The 17,740-nt window shown below is 45.8% G+C and overlaps 1 protein-coding gene across 4 annotated transcripts in view; it reads left to right on the top strand.

Annotated features, from left to right (window-relative positions):
• The window catches only part of LOC110516736 (excision repair cross-complementation group 3), a 53,089-nt gene that overhangs the window by 17,452 nt on the left and 17,897 nt on the right, over positions 1-17,740 (top strand). For 3 of the 4 annotated variants that reach the window (XM_036951442.1, XM_036951444.1, XM_036951443.1), the window contains exons 8-12: positions 2,220-2,317; positions 2,460-2,531; positions 2,795-2,939; positions 4,368-4,552; positions 14,958-15,160. In XM_036951442.1, coding sequence (XP_036807337.1) covers positions 2,220-2,317; positions 2,460-2,531; positions 2,795-2,939; positions 4,368-4,552; positions 14,958-15,160 — 703 coding nt within the window. Of the gene's footprint in view, positions 1-2,219; positions 2,318-2,361; positions 2,532-2,794; positions 2,940-4,367; positions 4,553-14,957; positions 15,161-17,740 lie in introns of all 4 variants that reach the window. The other variant, XM_036951445.1, reaches the window with a different exon arrangement.

The raw sequence follows: 17,740 nt of genomic DNA, 5'->3' as shown, positions 1-17,740 counted from the left end.
ATATGGGGTTTAATATGGGGTTTAATATGGTGGATAGTTTATACACTGATGGGTTTAATATGGGGTTTAATATGGGGTTTAATATGGGGTTTAATATGGGTTTTAATATGGGGTTTAATATGGGTTTTAATATGGGGTTTAATATGGGGTTTGATATGGGGTTTAATATGGGGTTTAATATGGGGTTTAATATGGGGTTTGATATGGTGGATAGTTTATACACTGAGTGATGGGGTTTAATATGGGGTTTAATATGGGGTTTAATATGGGGTTTGATATGGTGGATAGTTGATACACTGAGTGATGGGGTTTAATATGGGGTTTAATATGGGGTTTAATATGGGGTTTAATATGGGTTTAATATGGGGTTTAATATGGTGGATAGTTGATACACTGAGTGATGGGGTTTAATATGGGGTTTAATATGGGGTTTAATATGGGTGGATAGTTGATACACTGAGTGATGGGGTTTAATATGGGGTTTAATATGGGGTTTAATATGGGGTTTAATATGGGTTTAATATGGGGTTTAATATGGGGTTTAATATGGGGTTTAATATGGGGTTTGATATGGGGTTTAATATGGGTGGATAGTTGATACACTGGGTGATGGGGTTTAATATGGTGGATAGTTTATACACTGAGTGATGGGGTTTAATATGGGGTTTAATATGGTGGATAGTTTATACACTGAGTGATGGGGTTTAATATGGGGTTTAATATGGGGTTTAATATGGGGTTTAATATGGTGGATAGTTTATACACTGAGTGATGGGGTTTAATATGGGGTTTAATATGGGGTTTAATATGGGGTTTAATATGGTGGATAGTTGATACACTGAGTGATGGTGTTTAATATGGGGTTTAATATGGGTGGATAGTTGATACACTGGGTGATGGGTTTAATATGGGGTTTAATATGGGGTTTAATATGGGGTTTAATATGGGGTTTAATATGGGGTTTAATATGGGGTTTAATATGGGTTTAATATGGGGTTTAATATGTGGTTTAATATGGGGTTTTATATGGTGGATAGTTGATACTCTGAGTGATGGGGTTTAATATGGGGTTTAATATGGGGTTTAATATGGGGTTTAATATGGGTTTAATATGGGGTTTAATATGGGGTTTAATATGGGTTTAATATGGGGTTTAATATGGGGTTTAATATGGGTTTAATATGGTGGATAGTTGATACTATGAGTGATGGGGTTTAATATGGGGTTTAATATGGGTTTAATATGGGGTTTAATATGGTGTTTAATATGGATTTAATATGGGGTTTAATATGGGGTTTAATATGGGTTTAATATTGGGTTTAATATGGGTTTAATATGGGGTTTAACATGGTGGATAGTTTATACACTGAGTGATGGGTTTAATATGGTGTATCGCTCCTCCTGTCCCTATCACTCCTCCTACCCCCCCTCCATCTCTCCTCCTGTCCCCATTACTCCTCCTATCCCCCCCTCCATCTCTCCTCCTGTCCCCATTACTCCTCCTACCCCCCCTCCATCTCTCCTCCTGTCCCCATTACTCCTCCTACCCCCCCTCCATCTCTCCTCCTGTCCCCATTACTCCTCCTACCCCCCCTCCATCGCTCCTCCTGTCCCCATTACTCCTCCTACCCCCCTCCATCTCTCCTCCTGTCCCCATTACTCCTCCTACCCCCCCTCCATCGCTCCTCCTGTCCCCATTACTCCTCCTACCCCCCCTCCATCGCTCCTCCTGTCCCCATTACTCCTCCTACCCCCCCTCCATCTCTCCTCCTGTCCCCATTACTCCTCCTACCCCCCCTCCATCTCTCCTCCTGTCCCCATTACTCCTCCTACCCCCCTCCATCTCTCCTCCTGTCCCCATTACTCCTCCTACCCCCCTCCATCTCTCCTCCTGTCCCCATTACTCCTCCTACCCCCCTCCATCTCTCCTCCTGTCCCCATTACTCCTCCTACCCCCCCTCCATCGCTCCTCCTGTCCCCATTACTCCTCCTACCCCCCCTCCATCTCTCCTCCTGTCCCCATTACTCCTCCTACCCCCCCCTCCATCTCTCCTCCTGTCCCCATTACTCCTCCTACCCCCCTCCATCTCTCCTCCTGTCCCCATTACTCCTCCTACCCCCCTCCATCTCTCATCCTGTCCCCATTACTCCTCCTACCCCCCTCCATCTCTCCTCCTACCCCCATCTCTCCTCCTCCCTCCCCCTCCTCCTCTCCCCAGGTGCGGGGAAGTCTCTAGTAGGGGTAACTGCAGCCTGTACGGTTCGTAAGCGCTGCCTGGTCCTGGGGAACAGCTCTGTGTCAGTAGAACAGTGGAAGGCTCAGTTTAAGATGTGGTCCTCCATCTCTCCTCCTCTCCCCAGGTGCGGGGAAGTCTCTAGTAGGGGTAACTGCAGCCTGTACGGTTCGTAAGCGCTGCCTGGTCCTGGGGAACAGCTCTGTGTCAGTAGAACAGTGGAAGGCTCAGTTTAAGATGTGGTCGACCATCGACGACTCTCAAATCTGCCGCTTCACCTCAGATGCCAAGGACAAGGTAAGAGACGCAGCAAACACCATTGAGCTTTTTAAAATCCCCCTTCTCAACTCGGACTTTCAACAGCCTCTGTGTTTTGAGCTTTTTAAAATCCCCCTTCTCAACTCGGACTTTCAACAGCCACTGTGTTTTGTATAATGGTCTCTTTTTACTGCTTCTTGTTTGCTTTGATTTATTAATTTCAAGTTACTGTTTTAGTTTCAAAGTGTGTTGCGGTTTTAAAATGCACTTTTAAATGAAGTTAAATTTTTTTGTTTTGGAAGCCGATTGGCTGCTCGGTGGCCATCAGTACGTACAGCATGTTGGGACACACCACCAAGAGGTCTTGGGAGGCAGAGAGAGTGATGGAATGGATGAGGTCCCAGGAGTGGGGTCTCATCATCCTGGATGAGGTGCACACTATCCCTGGTGAGTCTATATGGGGTCATGGTTAAGTTAGGTCGGGTTAGGGTTAGTCCACACCATCCCTGGTGAGTCTATACGGGGTCAGGGGTCATGGTTAAGTTAGGAGGGGTTAGGGTTAGACCACACCATCCCTGGTGAGTCTTTGGGGTCAGGGGTCCATGGTTAAGTTAGGAGGGGTTACGTTTAGTCCACACCGTCCCTGGTGAGTCTATGGGGTCAGGGGTCATGGTTAAGTTAGGAGGGGTTAGGGTTAGACCACACCATCCCTGGTGAGTCTTTGGGGTCAGGGGTCCATGGTTAAGTTAGGAGGGGTTACGTTTAGTCCACACCATCCCTGGTGAGTCTTTGGGGTCAGGGGTCCATGGTTAAGTTAGGAGGGGTTACGTTTAGTCCACACCATCCCTGGTGAGTATGTCTATCTCTCTGTGGTAAGGCGTCAGAGGTTAAGGGGTTTTGGTTAGGAGAGTTTAGGGTTACGCGGGGTTAGAGTTGTATTGAGATGTCTGATATATCTATATCTGAGAGATAAAGAAGGATCAAGAATGTATTTAACCCCCTTATTTTTTGTCACTAAATCATCTCCATAAACAGTATATTATAATTTTTTCCGACGGGTACCGGGGGACCTTCAGATGAGTCAAAACAACCGACCTGTACGTGTTGGTGACAGTCGCACCTTTACACAGAGGGGTTGTAACGTGGTGCCCTGGGAAGCAAGTTCAGGGAGTGAATCATTTAATAAATAAACACAACATAATACAAACAGGAAACACGAACAACGCACAGACATGAAACTGAAATAGAAGCCCGGGGAAGGAACCAAAGGGACCGATACAAGGAAGGTAACTGGACAGGTGATGGAGTCCAGGTGAGTCTGATGAGGTGACAGGCGCGCGTAACGACGGTGACAGGCGCGCGTAACGACGGTGACAGGCGCGCGTAACGAAGGTGACGGGTGCGCGTAACGACGGTGACAGGCGCGCGTAACGACGGTGACAGGCGCGCGTAACGACGGTGACGGGCGCGCGTAACGACGGTGACAGGTGCGCGTAACGACGGTGACGGGCGCGCGTAATGATGGTGACAGGCGCGCGTAACGACGGTGACGGGTGAGGGGGAGTATACCTGACAAGGGGTCGTATTAATGTGTATCCCAAACCGTTCGGACGCCACAGACAGACGTTGTCAGATCGGCTGAACCGACTTCAGACGAGGGCCCAAGACGCTACAGACAGAAGTTGTCAGATCGGCTGAACCGACTTCAGACGAGGGCCCAAGACGCTACAGTCGATTTTATGAGAAGACGGGATTTTCAGTTAAACTTCAGGAGTTTAACTGACAGAACACCAGAAAATCTGTTTCTCACTTCTGTGATGTTTCCAAAACATTTATCTAATAATGTCCGCGTTGTCTCCCCCCCCCCCCGTGTAGCTAAGATGTTCCGTCGGGTTCTGACCATTGTCCAGGCCCACTGTAAGCTGGGTCTGACCGCTACGCTGGTCCGAGAGGACGACAAGATCGTTGATCTCAACTTCCTGATTGGGCCCAAGCTGTTCGAGGCGAACTGGATGGAGCTCCAGAACAACGGATACATCGCTAAGGTCCAGTGTGCCGAGGTTAGTCCGTCTGTGTGGGGATAAACCTGGGTTAGTCCGTCTGTGTGGGGATAAACCTGGGTTAGTCCGTCTGTGTGGGGATAAACCTGGGTTAGTCCGTCTGTGTGGGGATAAACCTGGGTTAGTCCGTCTGTGTGGGGATAAACCTGGGGTTAGTCCGTCATCCATACCTGTACCAGTCTGTGTGGGGATAAACCTGGGATAGTCTGTCATCCATACCTGTACCAGTCTGTGTGGGGATAAACCTGGGATAGTCCATCATCCTGTACCAGTCTGTGTGGGGGTTAAACCTGGGTTAGTCCATCATCCTGTACCAGTCTGTGTGGGGATAAACCTGGGTTAGTCCATCATCCTGTACCAGTCTGTGTGGGGATAAACCTGGGTTAGTCCATCATCCTGTACCAGTCTGTGTGGGGATAAACCTGGGTTAGTCTGTCATTCTGTACCAGTCTGTGTGGGGATAAACCTGGGTTAGTCTGTCATCCTGTACCAGTCTGTGTGGGGATAAACCTGGGTTAGTCTGTCATCCATACCTGTACCAGTCTGTGTGGGGATAAACCTGGGTTAGTCAGTCATCCATACCTGTACCAGTCTGTGTGGGGATAAACCTGGGTTAGTCCATCATCCTGTACCAGTCTGTGTGGGGATAAACCTGGGTTAGTCTGTCATCCATACCTGTACCAGTCTGTATGGGGATAAACCTGGGTTAGTCTGTCATCCTGTACCAGTCTGTGTGGGGATAAACCTGGGTTAGTCTGTCATCCTGTACCAGTCTGTGTGGGGATAAACCTGGGTTAGTCTGTCATCCATACCTGTACCAGTCTGTGTGGGGATAAACCTGGGTTAGTCAGTCATCCATACCTGTACCAGTCTGTGTGGGGATAAACCTGGGTTAGTCCGTCATCCTGTACCAGTCTGTGTGGGGATAAACCTGGGTTAGTCCATCATCCTGTACCAGTCTGTGTGGGGATAAACCTGGGTTAGTCCATCATCCTGTACCAGTCTGTGTGGGGATATACCTGGGTTAGTCTGTCATCCTGTACCAGTCTGTGTGGGGATATATGGGGACAGAGCTATATAGTATATTAGAAGGGTATATGGGGACAGAGCTATATAGTATATTAGAAGGGTATTTGGGGACAGAGCTATATAGTATATTAGAAGGGTATTTGGGGACAGAGCTATATAGTATATTAGAAGGGTATATCAGGACAGAGCTGTTGACCACATTAGAAGGGTATTTGGGGACAGAGCTATATAGTATATTAGAAGGGTATATGGGGACAGAGCTATATAGTATATTAGAAGGGTTTATGGGGACAGAGCTATATAGTATATTAGAAGGGTATATGGGGACAGAGCTATATAGTATATTAGAAGGGTATTTGAGGACAGAGCTATATAGTATATTAGAAGGGTATATCAGGACAGATCTGTTGACCACATTAGAAGGGTATTTGGGGACAGAGCTATATAGTATATTAGAAGGGTATATGGGGACAGAGCTATAGAGTATATTAGAAGGGTATTTGAGGACAGAGCTATATAGTATATTAGAAGGGTATATGGGGACAGAGCTATATAGTATATTAGAAGGGTATTTGAGGACAGAGCTATATAGTATATTAGAAGGGTATTTGAGGACAGAGCTATATAGTATATTAGAAGGGTATATCAGGACAGATCTGTTGACCACATTAGAAGGGTATTTGGGGACAGAGCTATATAGTATATTAGAAGGGTATATCAGGACAGATCTGTTGACCACATTAGAAGGGTATTTGGGGACAGAGCTATATAGTATATTAGAAGGGTATATCAGGACAGAGCTATATAGTATATTAGAAGGGTATATCAGGACAGAGCTGTTGACCACATTAGAAGGGTATATGGGGACAGAGCTATATAGTATATTAGAAGGGTATTTGGGGACAGAGCTGTTGACCACGTTTTGGGTCAGCCCCAACGTGATCTAGGAAGTGTTTGGGGTTTCTGTCTTAAACCTTGTTAGTTCATCAAAATGAGCGAGAGGGCTGAAGTAATCAGGATTACTGTACGTGAGCTTGAGAATAATCCAGACTTTATTTTTCGGAGAAGTCTGAAGCTAATTCTTTGTGAACTGGTGTGACCTGCTGGACCATAAAGCCCACGCTATGTGGTAATCACCTGCCTGCCAACGGCTGTCGTTCAGGGGTGGGAAACCCCAGTCCTCGAGGGCCTGATTTGGTGTCACACTTGTTCTCCATCCGTAGCAAACACAGCTGATTCATCAAATGTCATTCTAAACTGAAGATTAGCATAAGGTGATTATTGGAGTCAGGTGTGTTAGCTGGGGACCTGGGGGTAAAACTGTGTCACCAATCAGGCCCTCGAGGACTGGAGTTGCCCACCTCAGTGTTTCCAGACACTGAGGGGGGGGCTGTCCTCTTTAGATCTCTATTGGTCCTCAGGGGGTTTAACTGACCTGAAGAGGTTCTGGTCTCAGGGGGTTTAACTGACCTGAAGAGGTTCTGGTCTCAGGGGGTTTAACTGACCTGAAGAGGTTCTGGTCTCAGGGGGTTTAACTGACCTGAAGAGGTTCTGGTCTCAGGGGGTTTAACTGACCTGAAGAGGTTCTGGTCTCAGGGGGTTTAACTGACCTGAAGAGGTTCTGGTCTCAGGGGGTTTAACTAACCTGAAGAGGTTCTGCTGTATGTTTGTTTTGTGGGACACAGGAAGTGTAGAATCATGGGCATAAAAGAGAAAGGTCACAGGAAACCGTCCTGCTTTTCACATCATTGATGCCCAGCAGGGGTTCTTGACCCCAGCAAGATTAGCTACAGCGTGTGGAGTAGATAATGGGAATCCTAATGAAGTAATTAACTAGGCCTGATCTCGATCCCAAAACCCTTACGTCATCCTATCCAGCCTGGTTTCACCTGATCTGACTTCCCATCTTTTTTAATTAGTTTTCAAACATCCGTTTACAATTCAACATTTCGTCAATTAGGGAGGGTAGGAAGTAGACTCCAACAACACATTAGTAACATGAGGCTCTGTGTGGACGGTGTGCTGGACTAACAGGTAGAGGGTAGGAAGTAGACTCCAACAACACATTAGTAACATGAGGCTCTATGTGCACGGTGTGCTGGACTAACAGGTAGAGAGTAGGAAGTAGACTCCAACAACACATTAGTAACATGAGGCTTTGTGTGGACAGTGTGCTGGAGAAACAGATAGAGGGTAGAGGTGTTGACCTCCGATGTCCTGGTTTCATTCCCAACCTGGTCCTCAACACCATCATCACTACCTGACCACCACCACCAGCTTCCTATTGGCTTACGCCCTACTGGGAGGGGACTAGTATCACTATGGAAACGTTGGTGGTGTCATTATTACGTCCAGCGCGTTGTTTTTTTTCTAGACGACGATATACACCGCTCAAACAAATAAAGGGAACACTTAAACAACACAATGTAACTCCAAGTCAATCACACTTCTGTGAAATCAAACTGTCCACTCAGGAAGCAACACTGATTGACAATACATTTCACATGCTGTTGTGCAAATGGAATAGACAACAGGTGGAAATTATAGGCATTTAGCAAGACACCCCCAATAAAGGAGTGGTTCTGCAGGTGGTGACCACAGACCACTTCTCAGTTCCTATGCTTCCTGGCTGATGTTTTGGTCACTTTTGAATGCTGGCGGTGCTTTCACTCTAGTGGTAGCATGAGACGGAGTCTACAACCCACACAAGTGGCTCAGGTAGTGCAGCTCATCCAGGATGGCACATCAATGCGAGCTGTGGCAAGAAGGTTTGCTGTGTCTGTCAGCGTAGTGTCCAGAGCATGGAGGCGCTACCAGGAGACAGGCCAGTACATCAGGAGACAGGCCAGTACATCAGGAGACGTGGAGGAGGCCGGAGAAGGGCAACAACCCAGCAGCAGGACCGCTACCTCTGCCTTTGTGCAAGGAGGAGCAGGAGGAGCACTGCCAGAGCCCTGCAAAATGACCTCCCCTAGACAATATATTTTTTCTTTAGTAAACTAATCAGTATGCAGAATGTTCTAAGGGTCAGGCCAGCTTGGCCTCGTCATTGGCACAATCCTTTTTTGGATTGTTGACAATCTATGCAAGACAGACAGATGATTGCAAAATGGGCACAAATGTGCATGTGTCTGCTCAAACGGTCAGAAACACTCCATGAGGGTGCTATGAGGGCCCGACGTCCACAGGTTGGGGTTGTGCTTACAGCCCAACACCGTGCAGGACGTTTGGCATTTGCCAGAGAACACCAAGATCCTCAGACCCCTTGTGAGACCATATGCTGGTGCGGTTGGCCCTGGGTTCCTCTTAATGCAAGACAATGCTAGACCTCATGTGGCTGGAGTGTGTCAGCAGTTCCTGCAAGAGGAAGGCATTGATGCTATGGACTGGCCCGCCCGTTCCCCAGACCTGAATCCAATTGAGCACATCTGGGACATCATGTCTCGCTCCATCCACCAACCATATTAGAAGGGTTGCACCACAGACTGTCCAGGAGTTGGAGGATGCTTTACTCCAGGTCTGGGAGGAGATCTCTCAGGAGACCATCTGCCACCTCATCAGGAGCATGCCCAGTCGTTGTAGGGAGGTCATACAGGCACGTGGAGGCCCCACACACTACTGAGCCTCATTTTGACTTGTTTTAAGGACATTACATCAAAGTTGGATCAGCCTGTAGTGTGGTTTTCCACTTTAATTTTGAGTGTGACTCCAAACCCAGACCTCCATGGGTTGATACATTAGATTTCCATTGATCATTTTTGTGTGATTTTGTTGTCAGCACATTCAACTATGTAAAGAAAGAAGTATTTAATAAGAATATTTCATTCATTCAGATCTAGGATGTGTTATTTTAGTGTTCCCTTTATATTTTTGAGCAGTGTATATTAGAAGGGTATTTGGGGACAGAGATACAGTGGGGCAAAAAAGTATTTAGTCAGCCACAAATTGTGCAAGTTCTCCCACTTAAAAATATGAGAGAGGCCTGTAATTTTCCTCATAGGTACACTTCAACTATGACAGACAAAATGAGAAATAAAATCCAGAAAATCACATTGTAGGATTTTTAATCTATTTATTTGCAAATTATGGTGGAAAATAAGTATTTGGTCACCTATAAACAAGCAAGATTTCTGGCTCTCACAGACCTCTTTAAGAGGCTCCTCTGTCCTCCACTCATTACCTGTATTAATGCCACCTGTTTTGAAGTTGTTATCACTATAAAAGACACCTGTCCACAACCTCAAACAGTCACACTCCAAACTCCACTATGGCCAATACCAAAGAGCTGTCAAAGGACACCAGAAACAAAATTGTAGACCTGCACCAGGCTGGGAAGACTGAATCTGCAATAGGTAAGCAGCTTGGTTTGAAGAAATCAACTGTGGGAGCAATTATTAGGAAATGGAAGACATACAAGACCACTGATAATCTCCCTCGATCTGGGGCTCCACGCAAGATCTCACCCCGTGGGGTCAAAATGATCACAAGAACGGTGAGCAGAAATCCCAGAACCACACGGGGGGACCTAGTGAATGACCTGCAGAGAGCTGGGACCAAAGTAACAAAGCCTACCATCAGTAACACACTACGCCGCCAGGGACTCAAATCCTGCAGTGCCAAACGTGTCCCCCTGCTTAAGCCAGTACATGTCCAGGCCTGTCTGAAGTTTGCTAGAGAGCATTTGGATGATCCAGAAGAACATTGGCAGAATGTCATATGGTCAGATGAAACCAAAATATAACTTTTTGGTAAAAACTCAACTCGTCGTGTTTGGAGGACAAAGAATGCTGAGTTGCATCCAAAGAACACCATACCTACTGTGAAGCATGAGGGTGGAAACATCATGCTTTGGGGCTGTTTTTCTGCAAAGGGACCAGTACGACTGATCCGTGTAAAGGAAAGAATGAATGGGGCCATGTATCATGAGATTTTGAGTGAAAACCTCCTTCCATCAGCAAGGGCATTGAAGATGAAACGTGACTGGGTCTTTCAGCATGATCCCAAACACACCGCCCGGGCAACGAAGGAGTGGCTTCGTAAGAAGCATTTCAAGGTCCTGGAGTGCCCTAGCCAGTCTCCAGATCTCAACCCCATAGAAAATCTTTGAAGGGAGTTGAAAGTCCGTGTTGCCCAGCAATAGCCCCAAAACATCACTGCTCTAGAGGAGATCTGCATGGAGGAATGGGCCAAAATACCAGCAACAGTGTGTGAAAACCTTGTGAAGACTTACAGAAAACTTTGACCTCTGTCATTGCCAACAAAGGGTATATAACAAAGTATTGAGATAAACTTTTGTTATTGACCAAACATTTATTTTCCACCATAATTTGCAAATAAATTCATTAAAAATCCTACAATGTGATTTTCTGGATTTTTTTTCTCCCTTTGTCTGCCATAGTTGAAGTGTACCTATGATGAAAATTACAGGCCTCTCTCATCTTTTTAAGTGGGAGAACTTGCACAATTGGTGGCTGACTAAATACTTTTTTGCTCCACTGTATATAGTAAATTAGAAGGGTATTTGGGGACAGAGCTATAGAGTATATTAGAAGGGTATTTGGGGACAGAGCTATATAGTATATTAGAAGGGTATTTGAGGACAGAGCTATATAGTATATTAGAAGGGTATTTGAGGACAGAGCTATATAGTATATTAGAAGGGTATTTGAGGACAGAGCTATATAGTATATTAGAAGGGTATATGGGGACAGAGCTATATAGTATATTAGAAGGATATTAGGGGACAGAGCTATATAGTATATTAGAAGGGTTTATTGGGACAGAGCTATATAGTATATTAGAAGGGTTTATGGGGACAGAGCTATATAGTATATTAGAAGGGTATTTGGGGACAGAGCTATATAGTATATTAGAAGGGTTTATGGGGACAGAGCTATATAGTATATTAGAAGGGTTTATGGGGACAGAGCTATATAGTATATTAGAAGGGTATATGGGGACAGAGCTATATAGTATATTAGAAGGGTATATGGGGACAGAGCTATATAGTATATTAGAAGGGTATATGGGGACAGAGCTATATAGTATATTAGAAGGGTATATGGGGACAGAGCTATATAGTATATTAGAAGGGTATTTGAGGACAGAGCTATATAGTATATTAGAAGGATATATGGGGACAGAGCTGTTGACCACATTAGAAGGGTATATGGGGACAGAGCTATAAAGTATATTAGAAGGGTATATCAGGACAGAGCTGTTGACCACATTAGAAGGGTATATGGGGACAGAGCTATATAGTATATTAGAAGGGTATTTGGGGACAGGGCTGTTGACCACGTTTTGGGTCAGCCCCAACGTGATCTAGGAAGTGTTTGGTGTTTCTGTCTTAAACCTTGTTAGTTCATCAAAATGAGTGAGAGGGCTGAAGTAATCAGGATTACTGTACGTGAGCTTGAGAATAATCCAGACTTTATTTTTCTGAGAAGTCTGAAGCTAATTCTTTGTGAACTGGTGTGAACTGCTGTACCATAAAGCCCACAGTATGTGGTAATCACCTGACGCTAACAAGGCAGACTACACCGCTCGCGTTGCAAAATAAATTTAGAAATCTATATTATTCAACTATTGCACCCGCACTGCTCCCGCGCGCCAACGAGCGTCTGCGTTGCCGAGGGCTAAAATAGAAGTCAGTTCTATTTCTGACGCAGATCACGCTACAAGTCCTGCCTCTCCCATCTCCTCGAACGACGTCAGTGGCGGTAATGCACCTAATTTATGAAAGTTGCCAATCGCAATATAAAGTCAAGAGAAGAAAAAGCCTGGAAGGAGGAGAGACGACTAGAAACGATTCGGTTGACCGTTTTATGTGTGGATTAATTGTCGGAGTAGAGGACCTTGTGCATTTCAGGTAAAATAACAACCCAACAATGTTTATATCCCAGGACAGATTAGCTAGCAACAGCAAGCTAGCTAAACAGGACAAATAATCTAGCAACAGCAAGCTAGCTAAATAGGACAAATAATCTAGCAACAGCAAGCTAGCTAAATAGGACAAATAATCTAGCAACAGCAAGCTAGCTAAATAGGACAAATAATCTAGCAAGGGCAAGGAAGGCTGAATTGCCGTACATGTTTAATGCTTTTCGACCTGTCCCCAAATTAAGAGAATTGTTTCAGAGTTTGTTTTGATATTTTATCCTGCGTGTCGTGATCGCGTTTGATGTAGGGGACAAAATACATTTATGCACGATGGCGCACGATGGCGCACGATGGCGCACGATGGAGCACGATGGCACACGATGGCGCACGATGGAGCACGATGGCACACGATGGCACACGATGGCGCACGATGGCGCACGATGGAGCACGATGGCACACGATGGCGCACGATGGAGCACGATGGAGCACGATGGCACACGATGGCACACGATGGCGCAGGCGTGCAGCCGGTTTGGGTTCCATGTAAGTAGTAATCACCTGCCTGCCAGTGGCTGTAGTTCCAGTCCTCAAGGGGGGGGGGGGGCTGTAGTTCCAGTCCCAACCCCAGTCCTCAAGGGGGGGGGGGGGGGGGGGGGCTGTAGTTCCAGTCCTCAAGGGGGGGGGGGCTGTCGTTCCAGTCCCAACCCCAGTCCTCAAGGGGGGGGGGGGGGGGGGCTGTAGTCATTAAATGTCATTCTAAACTGAAGATAAGGATTAGGTGATTGGAACAAGTTGGGGGGTGGCTGTCCTCTTCAGATCTCTATTGGTCCTCAAAGGGGAGGGGGCTGTCCTCTTTAGATCTCTATTGGTTCTCAGGGGGGGGGGGGGGCTGTCCTCTTTAGATCTCTATTGGTCCTCAAGGAGGGGGGGGCTGTCCTCTTTAGATCTCTATTGGTCCTCAAGGAGGGGGGGACTGTCCTCTTTAGATCTCTATTGGTCCTCAAGGAGGGGGGGCTGTCCTCTTTAGATCTCTATTGGTCCTCAAGGAGGGGGGGGCTGTCCTCTTTAGATCTCTAGTGGTCCTCAAGGAGGGGGGGGCTGTCCTCTTTAGATCTCTATTGGTCCTCAAGGGGGGGGGGCTGTCCTCTTTAGATCTCTATTGGTCATCAAGGGAGGGGGGGGGCTGTCCTCTTTAGATCTCTATTGGTCCTCAAGGAGGGGGGGGCTGTCCTCTTTAGATCTCTATTGGTCCTCAAGGAGGGGGGGGCTGTCCTCTTTAGATCTCTATTGGTCCTCAAGGGGGGGGGGGCTGTCCTCTTTAGATCTCTATTGGTCCTCAAGGAGGGGGGGGCTGTCCTCTTTAGATCTCTATTGGTCATCAAGGGGGGGGGGGGGGCTGTCCTCTTTAGATCTCTATTGGTCATCAAGGGGGGGGGGCTGTCCTCTTTAGATCTCTATTGGTCCTAAAGGGGGGGGGGGGCTGTCCTCTTTAGATCTCTAATGGTCCTCAATGGGGGGGGGGGGGGGGGGGGGGGGGGCTGTCCTCTTTAGATCTCTATTGGTCCTCAAGGAGGGGGGGGCTGTCCTCTATAGATCTCTGCCTAGTTAAATAAAGTTGTTTTTTTAACATGTTGATTCCCATGGGATAATTACTATCAGAGGACCTAGGAGTTGGCTGAAAAAGCAGTATGTTTTTTTTTTAAATAAATAAAAATCTTTATTTTTTACCAGGTTCGTCTCATTGAGGTTTAAAACCATATTTCCTAAGAGACACCAGGAAATCAACACACATTTCCAGTCGCCATGACAACATCAAACACAAACAGTTTAAATCATTTACACATTGAACAGGCAATCATTATTTGGGGGACTTGTGGTGTCAAAAACAGTCAGTGATAGCCTGAATTCAAAGTTGATTTAAAACATAAAATAATAATTCACAAATCCCAACAATTCCCTATAACGTAGTTTAAAAATAAATACAAATAATAATAAGATTTTTGCAAAAACTGTAATCTTTTGTTTCACCGAGTCGTTGCTGAACCACTCCACAAATGTCTTGTTAACAAACTACAGTTTCGGCAAGTCGGTTATGACATCTACTTTGTGCATGACACAAGTAATTTTTCCAACAATTGTTTACAGACAGTTTATTTCACTTATAATTCACTGTATCACAATTCCATTGGGTCAGAAGTTTACATACACTAAATTGACTGTGCCTTTTAAACAGCTTGGAAAATTCCAGAAAATGACGTCATGGCTTTAGAAGCTTCTGATAGGCTAATTAACATCATTTGAGTCAATTGGAGGTGTACCTGTGGATGTATTTCAAGGCCTACCTTCAAACTCAGTGTCCTCTTTGCTTGACGTCATGAGGAAAATCAAAATCAATAAATCAGCCAAGACCTCAGGAAAAAAAGAGAATAAAACACTTACTACTTTACTAACACATAGAAATGTGTAGTTTGACGTCAGAATGTCCTTCGTCTAGGTGTGGTGTCCGATGTCCCCGGAGTTTTACCGGGAATACGTGGCCATCAAGACGAAGAGACGTATTCTCCTCTACACCATGAACCCCAACAAGTTCAGAGCCTGTCAGTTCCTCATCAAGTTCCACGAGAGACGCAACGACAAGATCATGGTGTTCGCCGACAACGTCTTCGCTCTGAAGGAGTACGCTATCCGCCTCAACAAGTAGGTAGAGAGAGACACACACACACACACACACACACACACACACACGCACACAGCCATCTGCCTCAACAGGTAGGTAGAAAGAGACACACAAGCGGATCAACGACGTCATCCCCACAGTGACCGGACCTGCAGTGCATTCTGGACTTATTCAGACCCCTTCCCCCTTTTCCACATTTTGTTCCGTTAAAAATTCTCATCAATCTACACACAATACCCCATAATGACATCACAATACCCCATAATGACATCACAATACCCCATGATGACATCACAATACCCCATAATGACATCACAATACCCCATAATGATATCACAATACCCCATAATGACATCACAATACTCCATAATAATGAAGCAAAAACTGGTTTTTAGACAAATACATAATTTACATAAGTATTCAGACCCTTTGCTATGAGACTTGAAATTGAGCTCAGGTGCGTCCTGTTTCCATTGATCATCCTTGAGATGTTTCTACAACTTGATTGGAGTCCACCTGTGGTGGAAAGGTACACACCTGTCTATATAAGGTCCTACAGTTGACAGAACAAAATTCAAGCCAAGAGGTCGAAGGAATCGTCCGTAGAGCTCCGAGACAGGATTGTGTCGAGGCACAGATCTGGGGAAGGATACCAAAACATTTCTGCAGCATTGAAGGTCCCCAAAAACACAGTGGCCTCCATCATTCTTAAATGGAAGAAGTTTGGAACCACCAAGACTCTTCCTAGAGCTGGTCGCCCGGCCAAACTGAGCAATCGGGGGAGAAGGGCCTTGGTCAGGGAGGTGACCAAGAACCCGACGCTCATTCTGACAGAGCTCTAGAGTTCCTCTGTGGAGATGGGAGAACCTTCCAGAAGGACAACCATCTCTACAGCACTCCACCAATCAGGCTTTTATGGTAGAGTGGACAGACAGAAGCCACTTCTCAGTAAAAGATACATGACAGCCCGCTTGGAGTTTGCCAAAAGGCCCCTAAAGGACTCTGACCATGAGAAACAAGATTTTCTGATCTGATGAAACCAAGATTGAACTTTTTGGCCTGAATGCCAAGCTTCACGTCTGGAGGAAACCTGGCACCATCCCTACGGTGAAGCATGGTGGTGGCAGCATCATGCTGAGGGGATGTTTTTCAGCGGCAGGGACTGGGAGACTAGTCAGGATCGAGGCAAAGATGAACGGAGTAAAGTACAGAGAGATCCTTGAGGAAAACTTGCTCCAGAGCGCTCAGGACCTCAGACTGGGGCGAAGGGTCACCTTCTAATACAGGACAACGATCCTAAGCACACAGCCAAGACAACACAGGAGCGGCTTCGGGACAAGTCTCTGAATGTCCTTGAGTGGCCCAGCCAGAGCCCGGACTTGAACATCTCTGGAGAGACCTGAAAATAGCTGTGCAGCGACGCTCCCCATCCAACCTGACAGAGCTTGAGAGGATCTGCAGAGAAAAATGGGAGAAACTCCCCCAATACAGGTGTGCCAAGCTTGTAGCGACATACCCAAGAAGACTCAACAAGGCTGTAATCGCTGCCAAAGGTGCTTCAACAAAGTACTGAGTAAAGGGTCTGAATACTTATGTAAATGTGCTATCAGTTTTTTTGGGGGGTGAGGGAAGAATAAAAAATAAAAAACAAGAGTGTTTGCTTTATCATCATGATGTCATCACGGGGTAATGTCTGTAGAACGTTTTGTTTCCTCATTTAAGGAAAAAAAAGTAGAAAAATGTGGAGAAAGTCAAGAGGTCTGAATACTTTCTGAGTGCTCTGTTATTACCTCGTACCTCAGCACATTGGTACTGGTACTTCCTGTATATAGCCATGTTATTACCTCGTACCTCAGCACATTGGTACTGGTACTTCCTGTATATAGCCATGTTATTACCTCGTACCTCAGCACATTGGTACTGGTACTTCCTGTATATAGCCATGTTATTACCTCGTACCTCAGCACATTGGTACTGGTACTTCCTGTATATAGCCATGTTATTACCTCGTACCTCAGCACATTGGGACTGGTACTTCCTGTATATAGCCATGTTATTACCTCGTACCTCAGCACATTGACTCAGTACTGGTACTTCCTGTATATAGCCATGTTATTACCTCGTACCTCAGCACATTGACTCAGTACTGGTACCATGTGTATACAGCCATGTTATTACCTCGTACCTCAGCACATTGACTCAGTACTGGTACCATGTGTATACAGCCATGTTATTACCTCGTACCTCAGCACATTAACTCAGTACTGGTACCATGTGTATACAGCCATGTTATTACCTCGTACCTCAGCACATTGACTCAGTACTGGTACCATGTGTATACAGCCATGTTATTACCTCGTACCTCAGCACATTGACTCAGTATTGGTACCATGTGTATACAGCCATGTTATTACCTCGTACCTCAGCACATTGACTCAGTACTGGTACCATGTGTATACAGCCATGTTATTACCTCGTACCTCAGCACATTGACTCAGTACTGGTACCATGTGTATACAGCCATGTTATTACCTCGTACCTCAGCACATTGACTCAGTACTGGTATCATGTGTATACAGCCATGTTATTACCTCGTACCT

This window comes from Oncorhynchus mykiss, chromosome 18, assembly GCF_013265735.2.
Source record: "Oncorhynchus mykiss isolate Arlee chromosome 18, USDA_OmykA_1.1, whole genome shotgun sequence".
NCBI lineage: Eukaryota > Metazoa > Chordata > Actinopteri > Salmoniformes > Salmonidae > Oncorhynchus > Oncorhynchus mykiss.
The sequence above is the reverse complement of the archived record's forward strand: the minus strand, read 5'-3'. Positions and strand labels throughout refer to the sequence as shown.